This window comes from Aphelocoma coerulescens, chromosome 1 (assembly GCF_041296385.1).
Source record: "Aphelocoma coerulescens isolate FSJ_1873_10779 chromosome 1, UR_Acoe_1.0, whole genome shotgun sequence".
NCBI classification, from domain to species: domain Eukaryota; kingdom Metazoa; phylum Chordata; class Aves; order Passeriformes; family Corvidae; genus Aphelocoma; species Aphelocoma coerulescens.
This window is the reverse complement of record NC_091013.1, coordinates 51,537,073-51,560,178: the sequence shown is the minus strand read 5'-3', so window position 1 is coordinate 51,560,178 and position 23,106 is coordinate 51,537,073. Positions and strand designations below refer to the sequence as shown.

General features: G+C 41.6%; 1 protein-coding gene across 16 annotated transcripts in view; it reads right to left on the bottom strand.

The window, feature by feature from the left end:
• KLF12 (KLF transcription factor 12) overlaps nt 1-23,106 on the bottom strand; it is a 236,064-nt gene that overhangs the window by 72,831 nt on the left and 140,127 nt on the right. For all 16 annotated transcript variants that reach the window (XM_069009020.1, XM_069009059.1, XM_069009064.1 and 13 more), the window contains 2 exons: nt 16,559-17,090; nt 1,819-1,954 (listed from right to left, as the gene is read on the bottom strand). In XM_069009020.1, the coding sequence (XP_068865121.1) occupies nt 1,819-1,954; nt 16,559-17,090 (668 nt within the window). The remainder of the gene's footprint in view (nt 1-1,818; nt 1,955-16,558; nt 17,091-23,106) is intronic.

The following is a 23,106-nucleotide window of genomic DNA, read 5'->3' as shown; positions in this document are numbered from 1 at the left end:
AGATGCCTAAAATCAAAATAGAGCCTGCCTGTAGGGCACAATATTGCAGACCAAGTAAGAAACAGAAGGAGTGAAGTCGGCATGAAGTGCCAACATTCCTTTTCAACTCAGCAGCTGTATGTGTGGTGTCTGTGACTGTGAATGAAGTAAAGATGACAAACTGCAGATCACAGTCAAATTAGATTTTCCTAATGGGGCTTTTGAAATAAACTAACATATTACTGTTTAAATAAAACCTGTAACAAGAATGAGTTGATGTTATATTATTAAATTTCTTAATTTAATTCTTGAGCTCCAGAGCCAGCCAAGTAATACTCAACATATTTACCTTCACAAACTGTGGAATGCACTGTACAAAAGCTAAAAAAAGCTTTCTGTGGTTTGACCAATTTTCTAAGCATTCAAGCAGTATCCATCACAGAGAACAGTATCTGCCTGCCTAGTCATGTATTAGAATTATTTGCTTGTGCTCCACAGCTCTTTTTTTCAGTAATTAGACGAACCATTTAGCACAAAATCATGACGTGTTATTTTTCTAGCTTATTATGTGTGCTATAAATTGAGAAAAAAATACTTAGCACTTCAGGGCCTGGTGGTGTGGCTAGAAAATTGAAAATACATATGGGATCTGTCCATCAAGCCTCACTGGTGAAGAAACCTTCCCCTCCTTTATCACAATAGAAAAGGAGCCTGCTAATCACAGAACCTTGCCTTGCCCATAAAGACCTCTCTCTGCTTAAGGAGAGTATCGGTTTGAGGTTCACAATTACTGTGCTTGGCTAGAAGATGAGCTAGTACATGTCTGGTAAAAAGGCAAAAAAAAAACCCCAAAAAACCAAAGGCTGTCCCTACCCAAACATGGTTTAGAAACGTCAGCTCTTTTAGGTTTTGATGTCCAGGAAAACAAAGCAAAACATTTTTAGATACCATATTAAGACATGCAAAATTCATCTATAATAATTTATACAATAGCAATGTCCAATGGCCTTTATTATACCCATTCTTATTTACTAATGTCCACAATGCCCATATTTTGAACCTCTCAGATAAAGTAACGTGTTCTGTGGGTCTAGCACAGGCTTCAGTGCCTGGAGGCTCTAGTTCTATTTCCAGCTCTGCTTCAGACCTACAGGGTGACCTTTACGCATAACCTCATTCTCCTCACCTATAAAATGGGGATATTAATACTTATTTACCTCACAGTTGGTTCCCTTCCAGCTGCTACGGTGACTGAACAAGCTCATGCAGCTAGAGAATTACTAATGTTCATGATAAACTGTTTCTTTCTTTTCAAACAAGCAGTGCAGGCACTAAATTAAGAAATTATTTGTCCGCCCAGTTAGCAAAAGTACACAGAAAAATAACAGCAATGGAAAAACTGTTCGAAGCCCCTCAGTAATTTCCTTCCAAAGACACTGTCCTTCAGGAGAAATGTTTCTAACTCCTATCTGACAGCAACTAGAATCAACTTCCTGATGCTGCTTTCAGTCAAGAAAAAAATACATGTTTTTGAGTGGCAATCCAACCCTTTGGAGAGGATATAAAACCCCTCCAAGCTTTCCAAATAAAAAAAGGGGAAGAAACAATTTCAATTTGAAACTCAACCTAATAATGAGGGCAGAGAGAAAGAAGGAAAAAGAGAATGAGAAAGAGACAAGAGATACAGTCATCTGTTCCTAAAGGGAACCAAGGCCCATGGAAGAGGTGCTGGCAGGTATGCAGCCTGCGGGTGGGAGGACACCCCTGCAGCACCGGCACCTCTGTCAGCCTGGGAACATCTCAGCAACACTCATCTTGCTCTGGGAATGTGATACTTACTCTTGTACTGCTCTGGCTATGGAGAGCGCTGTAGATCCAGTTTCATTAACGCTATCTAAGGTCACATTTGGCAGGTCGTCATCATCACTGTCACTTTTAATTTGTCTGGGAGATAGGCCTCGGGGGTCCATTTGTGCTGGAAAGAGACATATAATGGATTAATATGAGCGTGCTGAAATTAATCTTGTCCCAGAACAACAACAGGGCGCACAAAACATCCGCCTGCTCTGGCTGGAGAGCACCGCTTGTGCTCAGCTTCCCAAATCAGCTCATAGGTGGGCAAAGCCACCCAGTGGGGCCACAGCTGCCTGTGCGCACTTCCAGGGGCATGCAGGTCTGCAGCCTTCACAGAGGCTACACCAGTGCACTCAGCGGTACCAAAATACAACTGCACATACCACATCCAACAAAAGCCCAGTTTACCCTCAAGTAACTTATGCTGCCTGACTTCAGAAAGCAAAGGGAAAGGGTTACATCTGCTCTGTAAAACACAGAATGCTCAAGGGTACATTTGACAGCAAAATTTCAGGAGCAATCTCTGATTCTGATTGCTCACTGTGAAGTATCAGGATGGAACCCATGTCACTCCTCAAAATTTAGGCATCTAAAACCCCAGTCACTTGATTTCAGACGCAATTCAACACCACTGTCACCCTCTGAAGGATTCTTCACTCCACATTACACGTAACCTCACACAACCAACGTCAATGTGACCAGTGTCAGGGGGGACTAACAAATTTTTTTTAAAAGTCACATAGTTTCGGGTCTTACTAACATGAAGATCAGGAACTGCAGGATTGTTTTACCTGTCCACAGCTTACAGTATCCATACTGCATGGCAATGGAGCAAGTGCCCAGGTGGTGGCAGGGACAGCTGCAGGGACTTCTATGAGGAGCAGCCAGGGCTGCCCCATGCTGGACACAGATGGTTCCATTCGCTCCAGCTGACCCACTGCAGGGCACAGCTGCGCACTGCAGACAGTGAGGGTGTCTCAGGGAAAACAGGCTTAAGAAAAGGCAAAACAACTGGCCAAGAGAGGAGTGAGGGAAGTAAGTGTGAGAAATACTTTACACTAAGGATGGCAGAGCAGGGGAACAGGCTGCACAGGGAGATTGTGGAGCCTCCCTCTCTCGAGACATTCAAAACCCTCTGGGACGTGTTCCTGTGTAACCTGCTCTAGGTGACCCTGCCTTGGCAAGGGGGTTGGACTGGTTGATCTCCAGAAGTCCCTTCCAATAGTAACAATTCTGTGATCCTGTGAAACAGCTCTGCAGACACCAATGTATGAGGAGGCGGAGGGGAGAAGGTTCTTCATAATGGGGCAGTCCCTGGAGGAGACAGACTGTCCTGATGGGAACTACTATCTACAGGGAACCAACAATGGAGCAAGGGAACAGTGTGAGGAGAAAGCAGCAGAGGAACCATTATGGACTAACCACAGCCCCCAGTCCCCATCCCCCTGGGATGGGAGAGGGAGAAGGGCTGGGAATCAAGCAGTAAAGTTGAGTCCTGGAAAAGAGGGTTGGGGATGGTGGTTCTCACCGTCCTAATCTACTTTTAATTAGCAATAAATTACTTTTCCCCACACTGAGTCCTATTTGTCTGTAAAGGTAATTGGTAAGTGATCTCCCTGCCTTTATCTTGACCCCTGAGCCCTTGCAGCCTATCTTTCCCCCTGTTCTGTGGAGGAGGAGTGAGAGCAGCTGGGTGTGCACCTGGCAGACGGCCAGGTCTACCCACCAGAGCTAAGTCTTCTGCCAAAAAGACAAGAAAGGAGAGGAGATCAGAAAGGCCTGTGGCCTGCCTTCCTTATGCTGGCTGCTGCCCTCCAAGGGAAAAAAGCACAACTTAGCAGGGTAGGGGGACGGAACCAAGAGATGGGCACAGAGGGGAAATAACTGAGCACAAGTGTGACTTGGGATAGTGCTGCAGTTGGTTAGCTTGTGCTCTCCTGTGCTGCACTGTCAGAGACAGGACACTTTCCTCTGGCTCTTGTAACATGATTTTTGAGAAAGATATAAATTCCAACTCAACTCTGGCAAACCACAGACCTGGACAATGAGTATCACAGGCTCCCTTTACAGATCATGAACGGTTCAGTAGGCCCACAGCTAGGGAGCAGCTCCAAAAGTCATAGTTAAATCTGCCATTATGCCATCTTTCTTATGTTACAGTGTTCACCGACTAGAAAAGGGACTAGAAAAGTTACAGTGAGAAATGGGAGGGCTGCAGATACTTCAGGAGCTGTGCAGCCGTAACTAGCACTGATGAATAGCTTGGCTCTTGAAAAGAAATCACTCCACAAATGAATGATGAATCTAGGGAAAGTTGGTCTTAAATTTTAATTTATGTCTTAGCTGCAAACCACCTGTGAGTAAAAGAACACTGATTATAAACTAACCTTCAGCTGTGGTTTTCATGTTACAGAATTTTGTAAGGAAAATATTGTTAATATATGCTCAGTAAGCTGATGGAACAACCCCTTCTGGAACCACAGTGCATTTATAGTTGGCCAATACTACTTCCATTAGCTTTCTACAGGCACAGGTTAGGTGCCTCAGTAATGCTGGCTACATTTGGACTGCTTATTATCTCTTCATGTATGGTAAACACCTTTTGCTTATCAAAGCAAAGGCTGTTGACGGCGAACCATGACTAACATGAGACAACAACTTAGAAATTGTTCAAAACATTTAATTATTTTAGGCAGAATGAGCACCATTCTGACTGCACTTCTTAAAATCACAACTTACACATGATGGTATTCAATGTGCAACCTCAACCTGAGAACTAGGGATAATCTAGTATTTTATTTAAAAGCAACTGAACCATCTAGTCAGCTGATCTAGTCAGCCCCAGAAAACTATCTGGAAAGAAGTGCTACTTCTGCTTTGTTCCCTAATGTTCCTTCTTAAAAGAATGACGTTATTACGATGTATTTCAGTAATTCTTCTGTTTTTTCATGGAATCATAGAAAGGCTTAGGTTTGTAGGGACCTTAAAGATCATCTAGTTCCAGCCCCCCTGCCATGAGCAGAGATGCCAGCCACTAGGCCTGGTTGCTCAGAGCCCCATCGAACCCGACCTTGAACACTTTGAGGGATGGGATATCCACAACTTCTCTGGGCAACCTGTTCCAGTGCCTCACTACCCTCTGAGAAAAGCTTTTTCTTTGCCTTAAAGTGAACCTCATTACAAAAAGTTATGCTTGTCTCAGAGCAATATTTAACTGTGCTATAGGTGATGCATTTGTGAAAGCTAATGAATTATTTGTCCACAAAATTAAAAATTGTAACAAAAAACTGTGTATCTTAACTGAAGTTTAATCTGATTTGCACCATAGCAGAGGTTTTAAGTAGCTGACTCAGAAACTAAACCTAACTTGAAATGACGAAAAGTTGCTACGTAACTTAGTCTGTAATACAGTTCTTATATGTGAATTCTGATCACTTAAGTGGGAATACACCTACAAAAAAAAGATGGTATAAATGTATATGACGAATCTTATGTACCTTTGTTCTTTATATGACATGTTGTTTCATTATTATTGCAGACTGCTGGCTCTTAAGGTATTACTGAGTCTCCTATGACATTTGGTATTGATTTTAGATTACTGCAGGAATGTGCTAGGATGAAAGCTCTTAACTACCTTCTCCTTGTTTCTGCTTGGTAAGTCCTACTCTGTACACTTCTAGCACAGACACAAAGTTGCTAATAGGGTTGTACTTCTGCACCCAGGGACAATTTAGCCCACTGGATACAGTCTGCCCCATCAGACACCAATGTCTGACCACATCATGAGGTGCTACCACACATGAGCACAGAGAGGACAAAAAGGTGAGGAATGGAAATCTACCAGTGGGTAAATTCAAAGGCAGGTAGTTCATGCGCTATTATGTATTTGCAGTAAACTTAACTGGACTGTAACTGAATAAAACAATGTTCTAGAGATTATTCCCTTGCTTTTTATGTCAGCCCACATATACACCCTTTTTTGTCTCTCTTTTCATTTGTCACTTCCTTCCAGCCTGCAGACTTGGGTGGCCAAGGTGCTGGGGAGCTGAGGTGACTGACCAGGAGGCTGAGCTTTGCTGCTGCCAGCTGGTGTAAACTGCCCTGTTTTCTCATCAGCATAGCTGCAGCTACTAGGGGAAAACAGCCTTTAAAGCTATTCTCCTCCCTGAAATGATCCATGTGAAGAACGAACTGGCCGAAAGCCTAACAGATATCTCCTCCTCACCACTCTGCAGTGTGCAAACTGGAGCACAGGACTGTTACACATTAGGAGTTCATGACTCCTACTTATGTCAACAGCTTTGACTTTCTCTTGGACATCTAAGAACAACTGTCGAACTTCTGGCACCAAGGTTTATAAATACCAGCCTCAGTTCATAAGCACTGAATTAGAGGTAATTACTGGCCTAATGAACATCAAACAGGAGAGGATGAAGAGATGCAGGCAAGAGATAGTTTAGCAAACGAGATAAAAAAGGTGGAGGACAAGGGAGTAACAGTATGCAATTGGCAAGCAAGGTGGAAGAAAACCCATTAAACATGCCAGTGCATTTTAACCTCCCTTCATGCTGTACCTTGCTCTAACAACCAAGCTTTTCCTTGAACTTAGGACCATGGGTCCAGAAGAGACTTGTCTTGGTCACTGAATTGAGTCCTCCCAAACACAGGCAGACATATTAATTAATAAAGCTCAAGCCCTAAGCTTGAACTGGTTGTCTTGCCCTTGCTACGCCTCTTGAAAGGCAAGATTTGTCCAACAGAGCTACCTGGTGGTTTTGTGAAGTGTGAATAAGGTTAAGGTGAGGCAAGAAAAAAGATACCAGTCAGAGACTGCTGCTTTCATGGGATAAAGGTGCCATTGAATGAGTGCACAGCAGCTACAGAAGCAAGCTGTTAGCTCTCCATGCTGAATAGACTGGTGAGCCAGGGGAGTTATTTAAGAACGTCTGCAAGTGCTGAAGGCTGTAAGCAGCCACATTGCTTCCCATCCGTGTTAGCCTCAAGAAACAATGATCCTTTTTTGCTACAGAAAGTAGAGAAAATTGCTCATGATGTACACAAATACATGCAATCACTTCTCAATACCCCTTTGCCAAACTGTACCAGAAAGGAGTTTCCCTCTGGGCACTACAAGTGAATTCACTTCCTGCACTTGTTTTAAGAGAAGATGTGCAAATGGGTCTCAAGTAAGGCACATACCAGCCAGTAAATACTACACAACTTAAGTCTATCATCATTAATATTGTATCTGCCAGCTGCCAGTAGCAAAAAGCCTGATCTGGATCAGATATAAGCTTGCTTCTATTTCTGTCAAACTGAACAGTTTGGGGCTTTAAAATTTATTCTGGCTGTGGGGTCAGACTATACCTGATCCTGCTTCTGAGCACAAAACTGCCTGTTCTACAATGCTGGAAGAGATTTAAACTTGCATAGGAGCTTTCTAATGAGCACTGCATGAATTTGTGCTTTCTGGCACACGGCTGCCTTGGTTATGACATGGTACAGGATTAGCCATGTCAGAGAAGCACACGCTCTGGGAAGGATCCAGCCTGTTGGTTGCTAAGGGCAGATGAACCCCTAGGAACAGGATCAAGTCTCCACCTCCCCAGGGGAATAACCTGAGCACACAGCCACACCATTAAGGTACTTTTTTTCTTCACTCTCTAAATTGGTGCTCCTGCCCACACTCTGGAAACACTTGGGAAGGAAGGAACTGTGGATTTAAATCACTCCAGGCTAACAAGAGCCCAGCACACTTCCTCCCACTTCTCACACATGTGCTGCTGATACTAAGATGGTAGGTAAATTTCCTCCCCCTGCCTGTCATATTTGGGCTTCGGCCAGGTGTGTCCTAATATCTTTGCTTCTTTTCAGTGATTAATCAGGGATACACATCTCAAGTGCTCTGATCTGGTTAGACAAAGCCAAGCGCTGTCAGAAATCCTGCATCTGGATGCCTGCAGGTGGCATGAAAAGGGCCATACACCACCACACTGCTGTCACCACTGGCAGTTCTCAGTTACTGCAACCTGATTTACTTTCCCTAGTCAAATTTCCTGTGAGTGAAAGGGATGAAAACTCATCCCCCATCAGTAGGCTCATGAAGACCCACTAGAAGTAATTTTATGTCTGCATCCTATCTTTGATTTAAAGGCAAATATGAGCCCCTTGGACTAAAGATGAATGAAATATTTAAGAGCAGGAGAAAACTAAGTAACCATTAGGAGTTTTGCCTCTCTTTATAGCTAAGCCACATAGTAATTAACTGATGTCAGAATGACTCTCTATGAGATGATGCCTGCTGGTGTGAAAGAAGAGAGAAAATTTCAGCATCCTGAAATACTGAAGCCTCTGTCTCACTTCAGCTTAAAACCTCAGTTTTCTGCATTAACTTCTCATCTAATAACTTTGTAAACTTACACACATGTAGGTCTGCCGATACACCACACCACAATAAAAACTGAATCACCGTTAGTTACTCTCTTAAAATAACTAAAAATCTGCTCCTGCTTTTTGAAAGTATTTCCAAATTCAGAGTTTGTTTGCTTTTGTTTCACGTTTTAAACTCCCAACCCTGCTTTCTCTGAAGGATCCCTTATCAACCTGCTAATCAAAATGATCGTTCACTATGGGATTTGCAAGTGGTCCTGCCATTTACCCATTAGAACCTGTCTGTCAGAAGCAGGGTCACAAGGCTCTGCAGTGGGCAGTGGCACCAAGACCTGTGCTAGCTGAGACATCAGCCTGGATGGTGGGGAGGCCCCTCTGGCCTTGCCAGTTCTGATCCATGCCTGGGTGATGGGTTTGGTCTTGGAAACCCAGCCACAGATTTTTATTGTGATGGAAGTTTAAATGAAGCAGAAACATGAGGTGCCTCAAATAAGCCAGAAAGGGTCACGTTTGCTGTTTCCAATAAACTCCTCTCCAGTTGCTTTCAGTCCATGCTGGCATACAACAGGTTATAGATTATCTCCAGCTGTAAGCAACGCTGCTTTGCACTTACTTCCATTAGGAATGGAAAACCAAATACTACCCCACATGCCAAAATTAACATTTACAAGAATCTCATTAGTACTGCTGTTACACGTGTGTCCCTTCATCTGCAGAGCATGAAGGACTGCAGTAAAAAACGGACATTTGCTGCCAAACTCCCAGAAGGATGGAAACAGAAAATATGGCTAAGAAAACTGCATGGCACTCATGTTTTAGCACAATACGCTATTAATCTGCCAGCATCAGAAACACTGCAGTTATGAATGCTGCAGTGTCTAAAGCACAACTTTGGACTCTTAATTTTAGCATGCAGCATAGTTCAGGTACCTAAAATATTGCAAGAAGAAAGCTGCAGGTCAAGAGCGAGTCTTCCACTCTTTCTTAAACTGAAACTGTCTCAAATGTCCCTGATAATAAATGCATCTGGGCAGATCGAACACCAAGCAGAGGGAAAAATTCACCCCCATCCTTCTCACTTACTCATGGAAAATAGCCTTTAAAACTGCATAGGTGCAGCCTCACACCATAGCTTGATGTCTGAAACAAATGAACATCCCTCTTCTTAGAATTTTTTTTAGAGAGCAGGACACCAGTGCAGACCTGTTCAGCAGGAGAGCATCAAAAAAGATTGCAACAGACATCACTACACATTTTTAATGGTGGAACCAACACTTCCAGATGCAGATGTACAGGAGCTACTTAAAATTATGACCTCAGAGACTGTGTTGTACTCAGGTTTATTTAATGTGTTCTAGGAAACAAAATCCTGTCTTTACAGACCTACCAAATGCATGTGAATGATGGTATTCACAATTTCCTTCTCCTAAGCTGGTTCATACTATGTGAAGCACATATACTGCATTTTTCTTCCTATTTAAAGTTCATTACAAATGCTTTATGCATCAGAGAAATGCTCTGAGTGCACCTATCAGATTTTTGATCAAAACAGCTTGGTGCCTGGTAGGGGCAGCAGAGTTGGTCGATTTATTTCATAAAACTTTATGTACAAAGCAGCAGTATCCATGAACGTAATGGTCAGAATATAGAGTCTACAGGGGTAATTTTTATTACAATTTATAGCAAGATTACCCATACTCCACAGTTTTCAGATTTTATTGAGATTTTATGGGACTATATGGCTTGAGCAGTTAACTGCACCTAGCGTGGTTATGGTTCACAGAGAATGGGAACTGGCACTGAATGCACAGTGTAACTAATCTACCAGAGAATATTAATTGCTATGATCCAATCAAAGGCAATATTTAAAATAATTTCAACAGTCAAATACTTTGCCATAAACCTCTTAAAAGAATAGCTGTATGGAGAAATACAGAAGAGAGAGGGATTGCATGGATGTAATATATGCACATATTTAAGCATCTCTGTCATTGGGTTGTATACATAAACATACAAACCCATTTTTTAAACAAAGGACTTTTCTCTTTCTAAGCTATTTCAATGCCAGGAGACCTCATCTACGAAAAAAAGAAACTACTAAGACTACTGAGATTTATATCTCGCTGAACATCCAGTATACAAATACTCTATCACCAAAAGTAAACAAGGAAAACAATAAGGACAGAATATATTTAATATTAAATAAAATACTGCAAAACTACTACACAATGGTAGCAGACTGCAACTTACACACTGCAACAATCCAGAAATATTTTAGACATCAAGTTTCCAGCAGGTTGGCCCAAGGCACAATAAAACCCAAGGCAGAGATAAAATAAATAAGAAGTTTTAGGCATGTGTTTCTGCTGGATCCAAATTTGTGGGATAAAAGCAACCAGATCAAAGCTCAGCCCTGGTGAGAATACAGAACTGAAGGGCCAGAGGCATTCTTGGCGTGGAAGACAAGGAACCAACAGCCTCCAAAAGGTGCAGGGGCTCAGGATATGTCAAAATAGATTTACTCATCCCGCTTATGCTGGGCTTCACAAATCAAGTTGCAATACGCATCTACCTCATTCCCTTCCTCAAATTCCTCCTAGTTGAAAATGTACATGATCTCAAATCATGTTGATGAATCTTAAAAGAGCATTTGCTTCCACAGTGAAAAAACCTAAGCATGTCACTAGTAAATCACTAGAAATAGTACTTTTCTGGAAATTTAAGTAGAAGTCTGTTTAGGGAAGTCCCCATAGTTAACCTAATCCATTTTGTCTTAAATCAACCTCCTCGGTTTCAAATACCACAGCGTATCTTACAGCCTCTGTTTTAACTCTCCATTCCGGCAAGAGTTACTGTTTACTCCAGTTCTTAAATAATGTGCACCATCTCCAGGAGCACACATCCCTGAATAAAGCCTCTCCTCTGCCTGCTTCTCTTCCTGGCCAGCCACTGCCAACCTGTTCCTGCTTTCCCAGGACCACTAGCATTTCTTCCACCTGAACCAACCAGCATGAGGAGAGAGCTTCAACATTCAGGGGGCAGTAGGGTGGAGGCAGACAGGCTGGAATATGTACAGCCACAAAAGATTTTTGTGCATAACAACAAAATAATTGTAGCTAAAGTAAAAACTCTCAGCCTCAACACAACTCAAATCCAAAACAGCCATCTATGAAAATGTAGCAATCACTTCACATGAAACAAAAAAGGCAACACTACTGGTTTTAATTAAAAGTCTCTTCCATAGCATAATTTATACAAACAGACCGTATAATCTGACCTTTTAACATATGGAGCAGTTCTCTTAATTTCTATCTTTGTACTACTAATTGCATTTACTTTTGTGGAATAAACTTTACAGTAGACAGAAGTAACAGGCTGTACTTTAAAAAAACAACAAGGGCAGTGGATACCTTAATCTAATGGTACTACCTGTTTTAAGTCACAAAAAATCTGCAGCAATAGATACTGCATTTATTATGTATTAATATATTCACAGTGAGGAATATGGCACGTGCAAACTGTGACGACAAAACCTGTGTATTTTTGCCAGGTCTATATAAGATGTAACATAAAAGTAGTCCAAGCCCATGTCATTACAGCTGTTTATGTACTAGGGAAGCAGACAAAGTTCAGGTGGCAAATTTAAATTTATTATGTTCTGACTGCTGAATTTTGCAAGTGATTGTGTCTTATGAAAACTTAAAAACCCGTAAAAACGAGAATCCATAAATTTAATTCCAAAACCCCAGAAATATCAAAGTTGCACTAGCCCTTAGTGCACCACTATCAGGAAGGAGCTTCTGAAAGGCTCTTCAATGAAACTCCTCTGAATTACAGAAAACAATTTTTAAGGATATTGTATTTGGCAAAACCTGCTGCTAGAGGGACATGATTTGCCAGGAGTATTCATGGATATATTCTGAAAGCAAAGAACAATGGTCCAAACCAAGCTTGAGTTTCATGTCATAAACTGCTGAGGTTCTAGTTTTTCACCAAAAAAAAGAGCTGGAATCAATTTTTCAACATATAAAATGCTACATTTTTTTTCTCTATGCTCAGTCTCAGGAAGAGGGGAATAGTTTTTTTTCTTGAAAATTTCCTCTTAAAGGAAGAAAAAGAGAAAAAACAGAAGTAGCTTGAGGCAGACATGCAGTATGGAAAATGTTAGTCTAAATGGTTAACATATAAACAGACTTGGAACAACTGAAGATAGGGGTTTCAGGGAAATCAACAGGCAGTCTTATCTACAGGTGCTGCTACCCGCTGTGCCTCTAATTAAACTTTTAGCAATCCTCACCATTGCTAAACAGGGAGGAAAAAAAAGGCAAGGAACGAGTTTTTCATGGGACTATAATGTTCTTTCATGGAATATTTTAATGTACAATAATGTCTAGTCGCCACCACCTAATCCACACAGCAAAAAAACCTCCAGGCACTTCTTAAGGCTGTGACAAGAGCAGTGACCACTGAAGGAAGGGAGCTTTGACTCTGCCATGTTATAGGGGTGGCAGAGGGCACAGCCTGGCCTCGCAGTGTCCACAAGGACTTGTGCCTGGCTCCCTTCCCCTCTGTGCCTGGCAGCCCTAACACACTACTGTGCTTTGTGTGTACGAAATAATGAGAGGAGAAGGTTGTAGGGGGCAACTTTCACATCTGGGCTGGTGCTGTGGGGGCTGCACAGAGACCCTGCTGCTCTGGGGATGTCCCTTGAGTGCGTCCCCTCCAGTGGGTGAATCAGGGGAGGAAGGTGCATGGTCAGCAGGGGAGTCTGCACGTAATTCTGTGTGTGTTCATAGGTGAGTGTTGTGGGGTTAGAGAATGGTGTCAGGAACTTGTAGGAATTTAGTAAGATTTGTAAATGTTAAGTGCTGTATTACCCATACTGCACACAGTGTTCGCTAATTACCTTCTAATTAAGCACTGTTAGTAACTTGCTAAAAATGCACCAATCCTGGTTTTGATTTAGACTAGGTTTTGATCCTGCAAAAGCACATCACTCTGACATAAGGGTGCTTTTGCAGCATGGATAGCCCTGTCTCCCACTGCCCACCTTGGGGTGTAGCACATGCCACAGGACCTGACGGGATGCTGCTGGCACCTTGTATATACGAGTGCTACATGTCTTCAAAACAAAAAAAATCTTGCAAGCAAAATAAAAAATGGGAGAGAGGAGGCAGGACAGACAGCAGAAATAAACAGCAAACTGGGAGGCACAAAAGGAGATCTGAAACTTCTGAAGGACAGTGATACTAAGAATGCCATGATGAATGACACCATGGAGAAGGATGCACAGAGGCGGAGGAGGAGATGACAGTATAGATTAAAAATATTAACAGAAAAGGAGGGGAAGAAGAAGCAGAGCTGCTGAATGTGAGCAGACAGCAAGATGGGAAGGACTAGAAAAAACAGAAAAATAGAAAAAGAAGAGGAAACAGAAGACAAGATAGCCATTTCTTGTGCCAGGGGGAAGAGAGAATTCAAACAGAACACGAAGAAAGAACTATTTGCTTGAACTGCCTAAAAAAGCAGCCACCAGGACAGTTTTGTCTGAGAGTGAGAGAGAAAGGAGGAGTGGGAAGCATCAAGGGAAGCAGAAAGGCACCTGAGCAAAACACCTGGAGGCAGTATTAGAGGGATGGTGACAACTTGAGAAGGTTCTTGCAAAAAACTAAAGATTAAATGGTTCTAGTCAAATCTGGAAGGAAGAGGAAAATTCAGCACAATAAAAATAAAATTGGGAATAACAAGGAAAAAGCTTTTCTGTATGCCCTGTTTCTTGTATTTTTTCCCTTCAGCACCCGACACCTAGAAAAACAGGAGAGATCTGAACTCAAGTCTGATGTTATTTTCATTAATTTTAGCGTTTAAAAATATCTGTGTTCAGGCAAATGCCTAAGTCTCAATTGTGTGAAAAGGGCTTAGATAAAGATGAATGCAAAACGTAACTTTAAGTGCTTCCCAACTGGCACTCCTGGATTATCAACATGGTCTCTGAACTAGCACCAAAGCAGGAATAATCCAGGGATTATGCTGCCAACGCTCCCTGTGGATTGACTGTTTCAGAGTGCATATTTTTCTGTTTCTGAAAATTATCAGTGTTCATGCAAAAGTTGAAAGCTGTGACTCTACATGACTCCAAACCTGCATTTGTCCATCAGCTGGTAGAGGATTAAGAACTAATTCAATTTGACAATGATGTCCTGTTAGGATCTGTGTACATTTATTTTTTGTTATCAGCACAATAGCTGATCACTGAAGGGAATTTAGTCTGCACATATATGAAATTCATTTAATTAGTTAATTTGTGTGATAGCACTACATTTAATTATTTATATTGTTTTGCATTAAAGAATGAGAAACACTCCAGCAAAAGCTGATAAAAGATGACTACCTAGAGTGGGTTGCTGCCCATTATTCTTTTATTGTATTTATTCAAATTAACCATAACTTTTTAATCAAAATAATTAGGGACAACAAAATGAATACAACTCATTAGAAAATATTAATAAATTGAAGAATTGTTAATGCCTTCTTTTCCTTTAACTGTGCATTAATAGATGATGCAGGGGCTAATGGCTAATGACCTCTGCCAATTAGAGCACAAAGGCCACACTGTCAGGGCAGGTCAGAAGGCATGGAGTTCATGGGCTGAAATCCCTACAGCACATTAAATTCTGGAATTTTGTTGATGAAACTGGGGTAGCAAAGTTCCAGTTTTACGAGATCAGGAGGTACTTCCTATAGAGAAGACTACTACCAGAGCCAGCTAGAGTCTTTGAAAAGAAAACAAATGGGAAAATTTCTTGATGAGCTCAAGGTCAGGTGCACCTCGAAGCTCCAAAATCAAAATACAGACTAAAACTTTCCTTTTTCTGTTTGTTTGGTTTTTGTTTTGTTTTGTTTTCTTTCTAGACTACATGGTGCAAAGTTCTGGTTTTATTCATAATTTCTTGACAGAAAGGCACAAAGAGCTAAAATTACATCACTGTATTAAGTGTAATAAAACTTAAACCATCATTTTGAGGCTTAAAACTAAACTCACATCAACAGTGAGTTCATTTCCTATGTCCAAGCCTATTGAGAGGGCACAGTCCCCCCTTTGGGTACTGAGGGAACAGTAGGAGAATCACAGGCTAACAGACAACAGGATGCCCCTGAACATCAGAATGACCCATCACTGTAGTCCTGTACAGTAGCACACGGTTGCCAGTTTATCCAAAACAGACATGAGAGGTGAGATTCAAGTTGTTGGGACCTGTACACTAAGCAATTAGGAACACAAGAGATGTTATAAGACTAAATGTCCTGCAGTCTTGTAAGCCCCAAAGTAAGGTTATCTGTCAATATCCTCCCTTTCTGCCTCAATACCTCATTTCAGGGGAAAATTACTGTATTTTATTCACTCACATGCAATGAGCCTTGAAATGAGTATCTCATTCCTTTCCGCATATTCCCATCTCTGTCACTAATGCCACCTTTATAAAGCTGTGCTTTTGAAGTTTCTAAGCACATCTGGTTTTTCTTTTCTTCCTCCACCCATCATCTCACTATCTCTAACAAGTTTTTGCTCCCTTAATAACTGTTGAGTTTTCACTTTTTCTTGCTTTCCAGCTTCACTTTCTGTGTTCTTTGGACACCTCAAGAGTGTATCCATCCTTCTGACATGTGCCTCTTCCTCCCTTCACACCTCCATATGCCTCTGGGGTCCTGTGTCTGCAAAACTCATTCCCAACATAAACATTCTGTGTGGCTTCCTTCCCTTCTGCTGTTTAATCTGGAAGAAGAAACCTAATTCAAAGCATTGCACTGCCACTCCTTGAGCTTAATAAAACCTACTTCTCTGCATCTGCTAATGCTCTTTGGTCCACAAGCCTTTCCTTCATACATTCCTAGAGCCCTATGATTGCTTTCTCCTTGCTGGGGAACAATCTCTCTGCCATTCCTCCCCTTGCTAAATCTGAAACAGCTGGTGAGTTTTCCATGTTCATCTGTGCTATTTTCTATATTGCCATAAATGTCATACACTGACATTTTTTCCATTCTCCTACTTCTTCAGCTTCTGGGGAGATTTATTTCGCTCAGGACAAAACCTACCACAAGTTGTCCAAGTATCTAACACCACTGCTGAACTCAGTCTTCATTTAAATACTTATTTACTTTAAAGATCATCTGGCATAAGACTTTTAAAGGTTCCTCCCAATCATGTAAGTTGTATGCCTTTTCAGCAACAACACAGTAAGCATGGAAAGTAACAGCTTTATAATCGTTTTTATGTTTTCTCATGTAAGACCAGTTTCAGAGATGCCACAGATGCACAGAAGTGGCTCCACCTTACCTTTGACATGGCTTCTCCCATCCTCCAACAGTGGTACTACTATAGTGTTGTTCATATTCCCAGGTGATCTCACAGCTGTATAGACAACAGGTACCGACTGTACCACCACGGGGATACGGTGCACGTGACTCATTTTGTTGGACTGCAAGTTCATGGGACTTGAAGGTGGTACTGGATGGATAATGTGCAAAAACTGCTGGCCTCCAACACCAGAGGCAGAGGCCACAAGAGGACCTGGAGTTAATACTGACGGTACAGATGCTGCTGAGGAGACTGATGTTATTACTGTGGGGGATGAAGCTGGCCGACTAGAAGAAGTAGAAGAAGGGGAGGAGGCTGATGCTGTCATGGAAACTGGTGAAGATGAAGCTGCTGTAGGGGATGACCTGGCTTTGTTTATTGACAAGTCCACTGGTTCAGTCTGTGTTTGGAAATGGTCTGTAGATAATGAATCCTCCGTGGGGTCTGCCTTCATGTTGTTTAGTAACAAGGGTACAGCATCCATATCTGGGTAGTTGTGGACGTTTGGAGACTGTTGAGGAAGAACAAAGGGACATAGTTACACATGTGGCTAAAGATTACTTGCACACCCAGTTGCTAATGCACATCACACAACTTGGTCGTGAAAGCCATAGGACTTGTATCCTTTTCTTGGGTCCGCTCAAAATTTTAAAGTACAGATCATGCTAGAAAGCAGAGACAGGTTCTGTTTGAACAGAATATTGAAAAGAAAAGAAAGTTCTACTCCCATTTCTTAGAAACTGTCGGGATTAATGGTACAAAATCATCCTATTTCTTTGCACTATGCAAAGTCACCAGTGACAAAAATTTTAGTATCTTCAGCAGTAACAACTATTTATATTGACAGAACATTTTTTTCCAACATTTAATTTTAAACCACAGCCTTACTCTCTTGTGTCATCATCACTCAGACATGAATTAAAAATGGTTACTACCATTCCTCATGCTCAAAGACTGTTATTTCCCCCCACTTGTCTACCTTCTTCTAGACTAGGCAGACCTGGCCTGTTCTTTCTGTCATACGTCCTCTTTAAAAGGACATACCTTAGTACTCATTTGCTCTTTACAGTGATCTTTGCAGTTTTGTCCACAACACTTTTCAGGAGGTGGTGCCTTATGCTACCCTCAGCCCTTCAGTTCTATGTTTGACTTCTGCACTCTGAACGGTCACTGATAATGAACTAACATGTCAGTACAGAGCCACCCATTTGTATGATTGCCCTGCTAGAGGGAGCGACGGTTACAGCAATTTATCATGCTGAAATAGCCCATTACATAGCCTTCCCCATTGTTATTATTTTTTTCCCATATTAATTAAGAACTATTTTCCTGACTTCATGAAATAATTTTATGCTTTGGACTAATTCTTTCAAAGCTGGTTGGACTAAATTTATTCTAGAGTGGTGCCATCTGCTATTTTTACAGTTTTTCCCTTATTTCCGTCATCAAAGAGGTTAATAGAATTTTTGAATAATGCTAGACCAAAGACCGATCCCTAGAGAAGTTCACTTGATATATCTTTCCATTTTGACAGTACATCATTAATAACCAGTCTTTAACTGTTTTTTCAAGTAATTTTCACCAGGCAGAGCAAGGGTGGAAATGCCCATCTATAACCTGGTTGTAAGGCAAAGCACAGCTCTCAGCTCCTCAGAGAAGGACCTCCATGGCACTGCACTGCAGCAGAGCTTCTCTAGAGACAGGCATTCACACAGTTACAGCTGTAGTACCAAAACCAACCTCAATACAAAACATTGCTCCTTCAAACCTCACTTGATCCAAAACGATTACTCCCTATGCAGCTCTAACGAGCAATCTTTTTACAGTACCTAAGCAGCTCTAAATGTATTATTTTGATCTCTAGATTATGGTATTTACTAAGTATATAAAAATATAAAGTCAGAAATATTTAAGCTAGAAATATTATAATACGTCTACTGTCAATAAACTAAGAATCAATCAAGCTATTAATTCCCTTCGGGATTTTTATAATCAACTACATTAAATATTTCCAAGGAAATCTCTCCTCCTTTTGAGTCAGAGTCAAGCTTCAACAGAGAATGGAATTCTACTGAAAAAGGAAAATACAAACACTAATACTGAAAACTGCAGTAGTAAGGGCCTAACTGGATATTATCCTTGGCACGCTGAAAATGAGATGTTCTCGTAGATCGTATGTATTCAGCTGATTTAGACTGGTTCTTGGATCTGACATTTTCCCCCATTTGAAAGCAAAAACATCTCTGGAACAGTAAGTATCTTCCTCTATTCATACACAAATTTAATTTAATTTAAAATAGTAACTTGCTAAAAATGCACCAATCCTGGTTTTGATTTAGACTAGGTTTAAAGGCAGTCCCTTCAATTTAAAATAAAGGGGCCACCATCCAAATAAAGGATTCACCTGGACCCTGGATCCTGCTGTCCTGTTGTAATACAAATAACAAAAGAAAAAAAAAATCCCTTTTTATTAAGACAATGGGAAATTCTGCTAAAAAAGAACACAAAGTGAAGAACAGGTTACTTTTCAAAGCAGAGAACCAACTATGAGTGACAAGGCTATGTAAAGCTCTTCCTCAAGAAGGCAAACCTGCCTGCAATTGTCAGGTTACAATGATTCCTGGAACTTCCTCTGAAACACCTTATCCTGGCTCCTGTTCATAATGAGATCCCCCATTGTGCCATCATAAAGACAAAACCATAAACTTACATGGCACAAAAAGTTAATTTGTCAAATCTTGACAAGTCTCATCTATATGCACTTGGGCAGACAGACTGGTTCTGCTAAACTGGACAGGTAGCAGAGCAAAGCAGAGAGGGACACCCTGCACAGGCTACACCTGAACCTTCACAAGGCCAAATGCAGCATCTCCTACCTTAAATGTTTGAGAGAAGAGGGATAAATGGCATCAACTCATGTGCAAGAGAGATGAGGGATGCCCTCATGCACATGGCTGCACAGGGGTCATCTAGAATCCGCGTGAATCAACAGCTCTATCCACAGGGCAGATAAATCCACCATGCAAGAAATCCTACATGTTGCCTTACTTCCAGGTTTTCCCTGGGTTCCAGAGGCAGATTTCAGGTTGACCCACTGCCACCTGCCTTGGCAACACAATGTGTTATTCTGTGAGCTGAAGGATGGATTACCTGCTGTTGCTGTCTTTTGTTGCTCTTCGGAGCACCCTAAAGTGCTCTGAGGGCACCAGGCACTTGATTTATTCACTGCATACATATCAGACTGCTGGTAGTAGTCTTGTGACTTCCAAGATACTTTTGAGACTGGACACAAGGGATCCACATAGACCTCAAGAGCAGTCTATCGCCAAACTGAGTGCTTCCACCCTGAAGTCCCACCTGCCTTTGCAGCAAGTAGCACTAGGTCCCTCCCAAGAAGAGTGAAGAAGAAACCCAAACCCTCCTGTAGCTGATACCACACAAAGTATTTGTTCTGCCGATAGAGTTAATGGTCTTTGAGACAAAGCACAGGTCACGACTTACAGATTTTTCTAGGTTGTGCTAAGAACAGGCCTTTGTTTCACTACAGTAATTACACCTACTCCTTTGGGAATTAAAAAAAAGTAACATATAACTTCAGACTATCACATAAATCACTTTAACAGCTCTTCTACATTTACTTTTGTTTGTACATTCCTTATATTGCATCTACCCTTCCCTAGGTACTCTCTTCTTATCTGCAGGAGGGGCCATGCAGTCTCTGTGTACTATGGTAATGCAGTTAATATTATTATTTCAGTCTTCAGTACTGAAACTAAGCTCAAAACCTTTACAATCCCTTCATTAATTTCTCCAAACAGGATGACAACTGGTATGCCCTTCCATAGCTGCCTTTCCCTGACAAAACTCTAAGACTAAGGATGCCCTTTCTTTGGTAAATACAGGATGTTACTTATGTCAGCTGACATTAGAAGAGACAGCAGGATCCTTACCAAAACAGGTTTGTATGTTTCATATTTAAGGTAAAAATTGTAAACAAGTGCTATATTTTCTTCTGCTGGTGGTAAACAGAGATCTACCCCAACAACTCACGCTCCCTTACAGTGAGCTACTATGAGGAATTATAAGAGAGAATTAGGTTGTGAGCTGTAAAACCTGCCTGCAAAGGCACATGGCAGCACAAAGAAGCACATGGCAGCACACACAGGCTTGTGTCCACCGGGCACTCGGGGAGGAGGTGTCACAGGGCAGACCCCTAAAAAGTGTGTTGCTGATGTGGCAACATGGGATAGGTCACTTACATAAGGAAATGCTGTGCCTTAGAAAAGTGTATAAAACTAACTCACTCCTTTGAATAAATGATTCAGATTCCCTGCCAGTCTGGGTCCAAGATTCAATCGCCAACAAGCTACAAGTGGTACAGATGTTTCTCCATGATCTCAGATTTTATCTAAGCTGCCAAACCTCTATTTAATCAGTAGATGAATCAAAACTTTGAACATTAAATTTATCACTATTTTCTGAAAATGGATGGTATAAGTAAACCTTTCCCAATGATGACAGTTATTCCGGAATAAGGAACTATGGGAAGAAAAGCAGCACGGAAGCCAAAAGGAATGGCTGAATTCTCAGAACACTATTTCTTAGCATCTTCTACTAATGTTATTAACTGAGAAATAACTGTTTGTTTCCCTAGACAATGAGTGTTTGTTGTTGGTTTTATTTAATGGAACTACATCTTTTCTAACTGAGAAGACAATAAAGCTGTGGTTGGGATATTCAGTATACCTTCAGCCATTATGTCAGCTCAACTCGAAGAGAAACAAATAGTTGTGTGTTCCTTTCTTCTGTCTTTCTAGTTTTGTCTTTCCATCTCATCTAGTGAACTGGGCTTCTTGTGGTGGTGTGGGCTCAGAAGATTGCTAGTTTGGGCATCTGAAGCAGGCTTTTCCTGTCTGGCTCCCAAAAGTGTCTGTGTTGGTTTTGCAAACTTCAGTTTGGTTTTAGGAGTCTAAACTCTGTTGCTGAGAGTTTGGCAGCTTTCAGAACATTTGGTGGCTTAGGAAGGGTTCATCCTAAGGTCCCTGTAATTCAGTGGGCTGCCTTGGATGCCAGCCCAGACCATGGAAATACAACATGAAGGGGTACATCTCCACATGGCTTCCCTCATCTCACTGCTCAGCCCACTGGTACAGTGGAGAGGGGCAGCTTCAGCCCTACCACCAGCTGGGTCTCAGAAGCAAATCTCAGCAACGCATGTCTCCACAATACTGCTGTTGCATCCTTATGCTGTTCACCATCCACTCAAATCTGGCTGAGCCAGAACTGGAAGGCAGGTTAGGATGGCATCCTCCTAGAAAAGGCTTTTTAATAAAGCTGCAGCCTCTATTAATCAATGCTCTTGGCTCATGCTTTTTGTGCCTGCCCTTTTAAAGCTGTACACCAGTATTCTTTGCAGTCCTCTGTTTCATCAGCTTGTCATTAATAAATACCGCCAGGAACATAACATGTGATTTCCCTATTCACAAAGCTTTTTTTGGCAGAATAAAAAAGCACTCCTTACTCCTTATTCCCAGACCATTATGAAAAAACAACCAGTCTACCTCACAACCAGCCACACTACCCCAAGCGAAACATGGTGACTCTGTGGCTGATAGCATCCTATCTGCTGGGCAGCCATCCTTTCCTACACAGTTCATCTTCTTTCCAGCCCCCTGAATTCCACCTCCTCTTAACCTGTGAGGAAATTTTGCAATGGCCCCTTTTGACTCTACTCTTATTCTACTCATGGCAACTCCTCTGTGTACCAGCACTGTCTCCCATCCTAAAGAAGACATGAAGTTTTCACAGTTTCCACACAGCTGAGGTTAAAACCAGAGAAAAAGTAAAGATAATTTTTGTTGTCAGCAATGCATCCTGACACCTTGCAGTTCATCAGCTTCACAAGGTACTAAGCCACAGTGAACCTTTATGCCTTTGTGGACTTCTACGGATCCCACACAACAGAGTTTACAAACCTCCAACAATCAGCTGTCAGCTTTTGAAGTGTCTTCCTTTCTGGCAGCAATCTCCCAAGGTCAAACATTTTGTAAGAAAGCATACCAAAAAAGCTGTCCTTGATGACGGAAACAGAACAGACTAAATTTAGCGTTTATAAAATAAGCTAGCTTTGAGGACAGGAAGTTAAAAAATAAATTGCTAAGCGTTTAACTCTTCAGTCAAATCACACAAAACCCCTTCTTGGTTTTCATCATGCTGTCCCACCTCATTCTGCTCTGGCAGGAGCAATTTTAGACAAGATGATTTTGTTTTGTCAGTGTTAAAGAAGACTGAGATGAGAAAAATCATACTCTGTCTGAAAAGCTACCCACAACTTTAACCACATAGTTGCCACTGCAGCACCAAAATGCCAAGGCTCAGTAGTGCAGGCATCAGTCTCTCCTGGGCAGGCAGTGCAGAGCTTGTGCCCGGCTAGAGCAGCTTTCAGCTCTGGTCATCATGCTTGGAGGGTGAAACCTTAATAACCGGAAATACTGTCCACGTTACAGATTTTCTAACACTTCACTGTC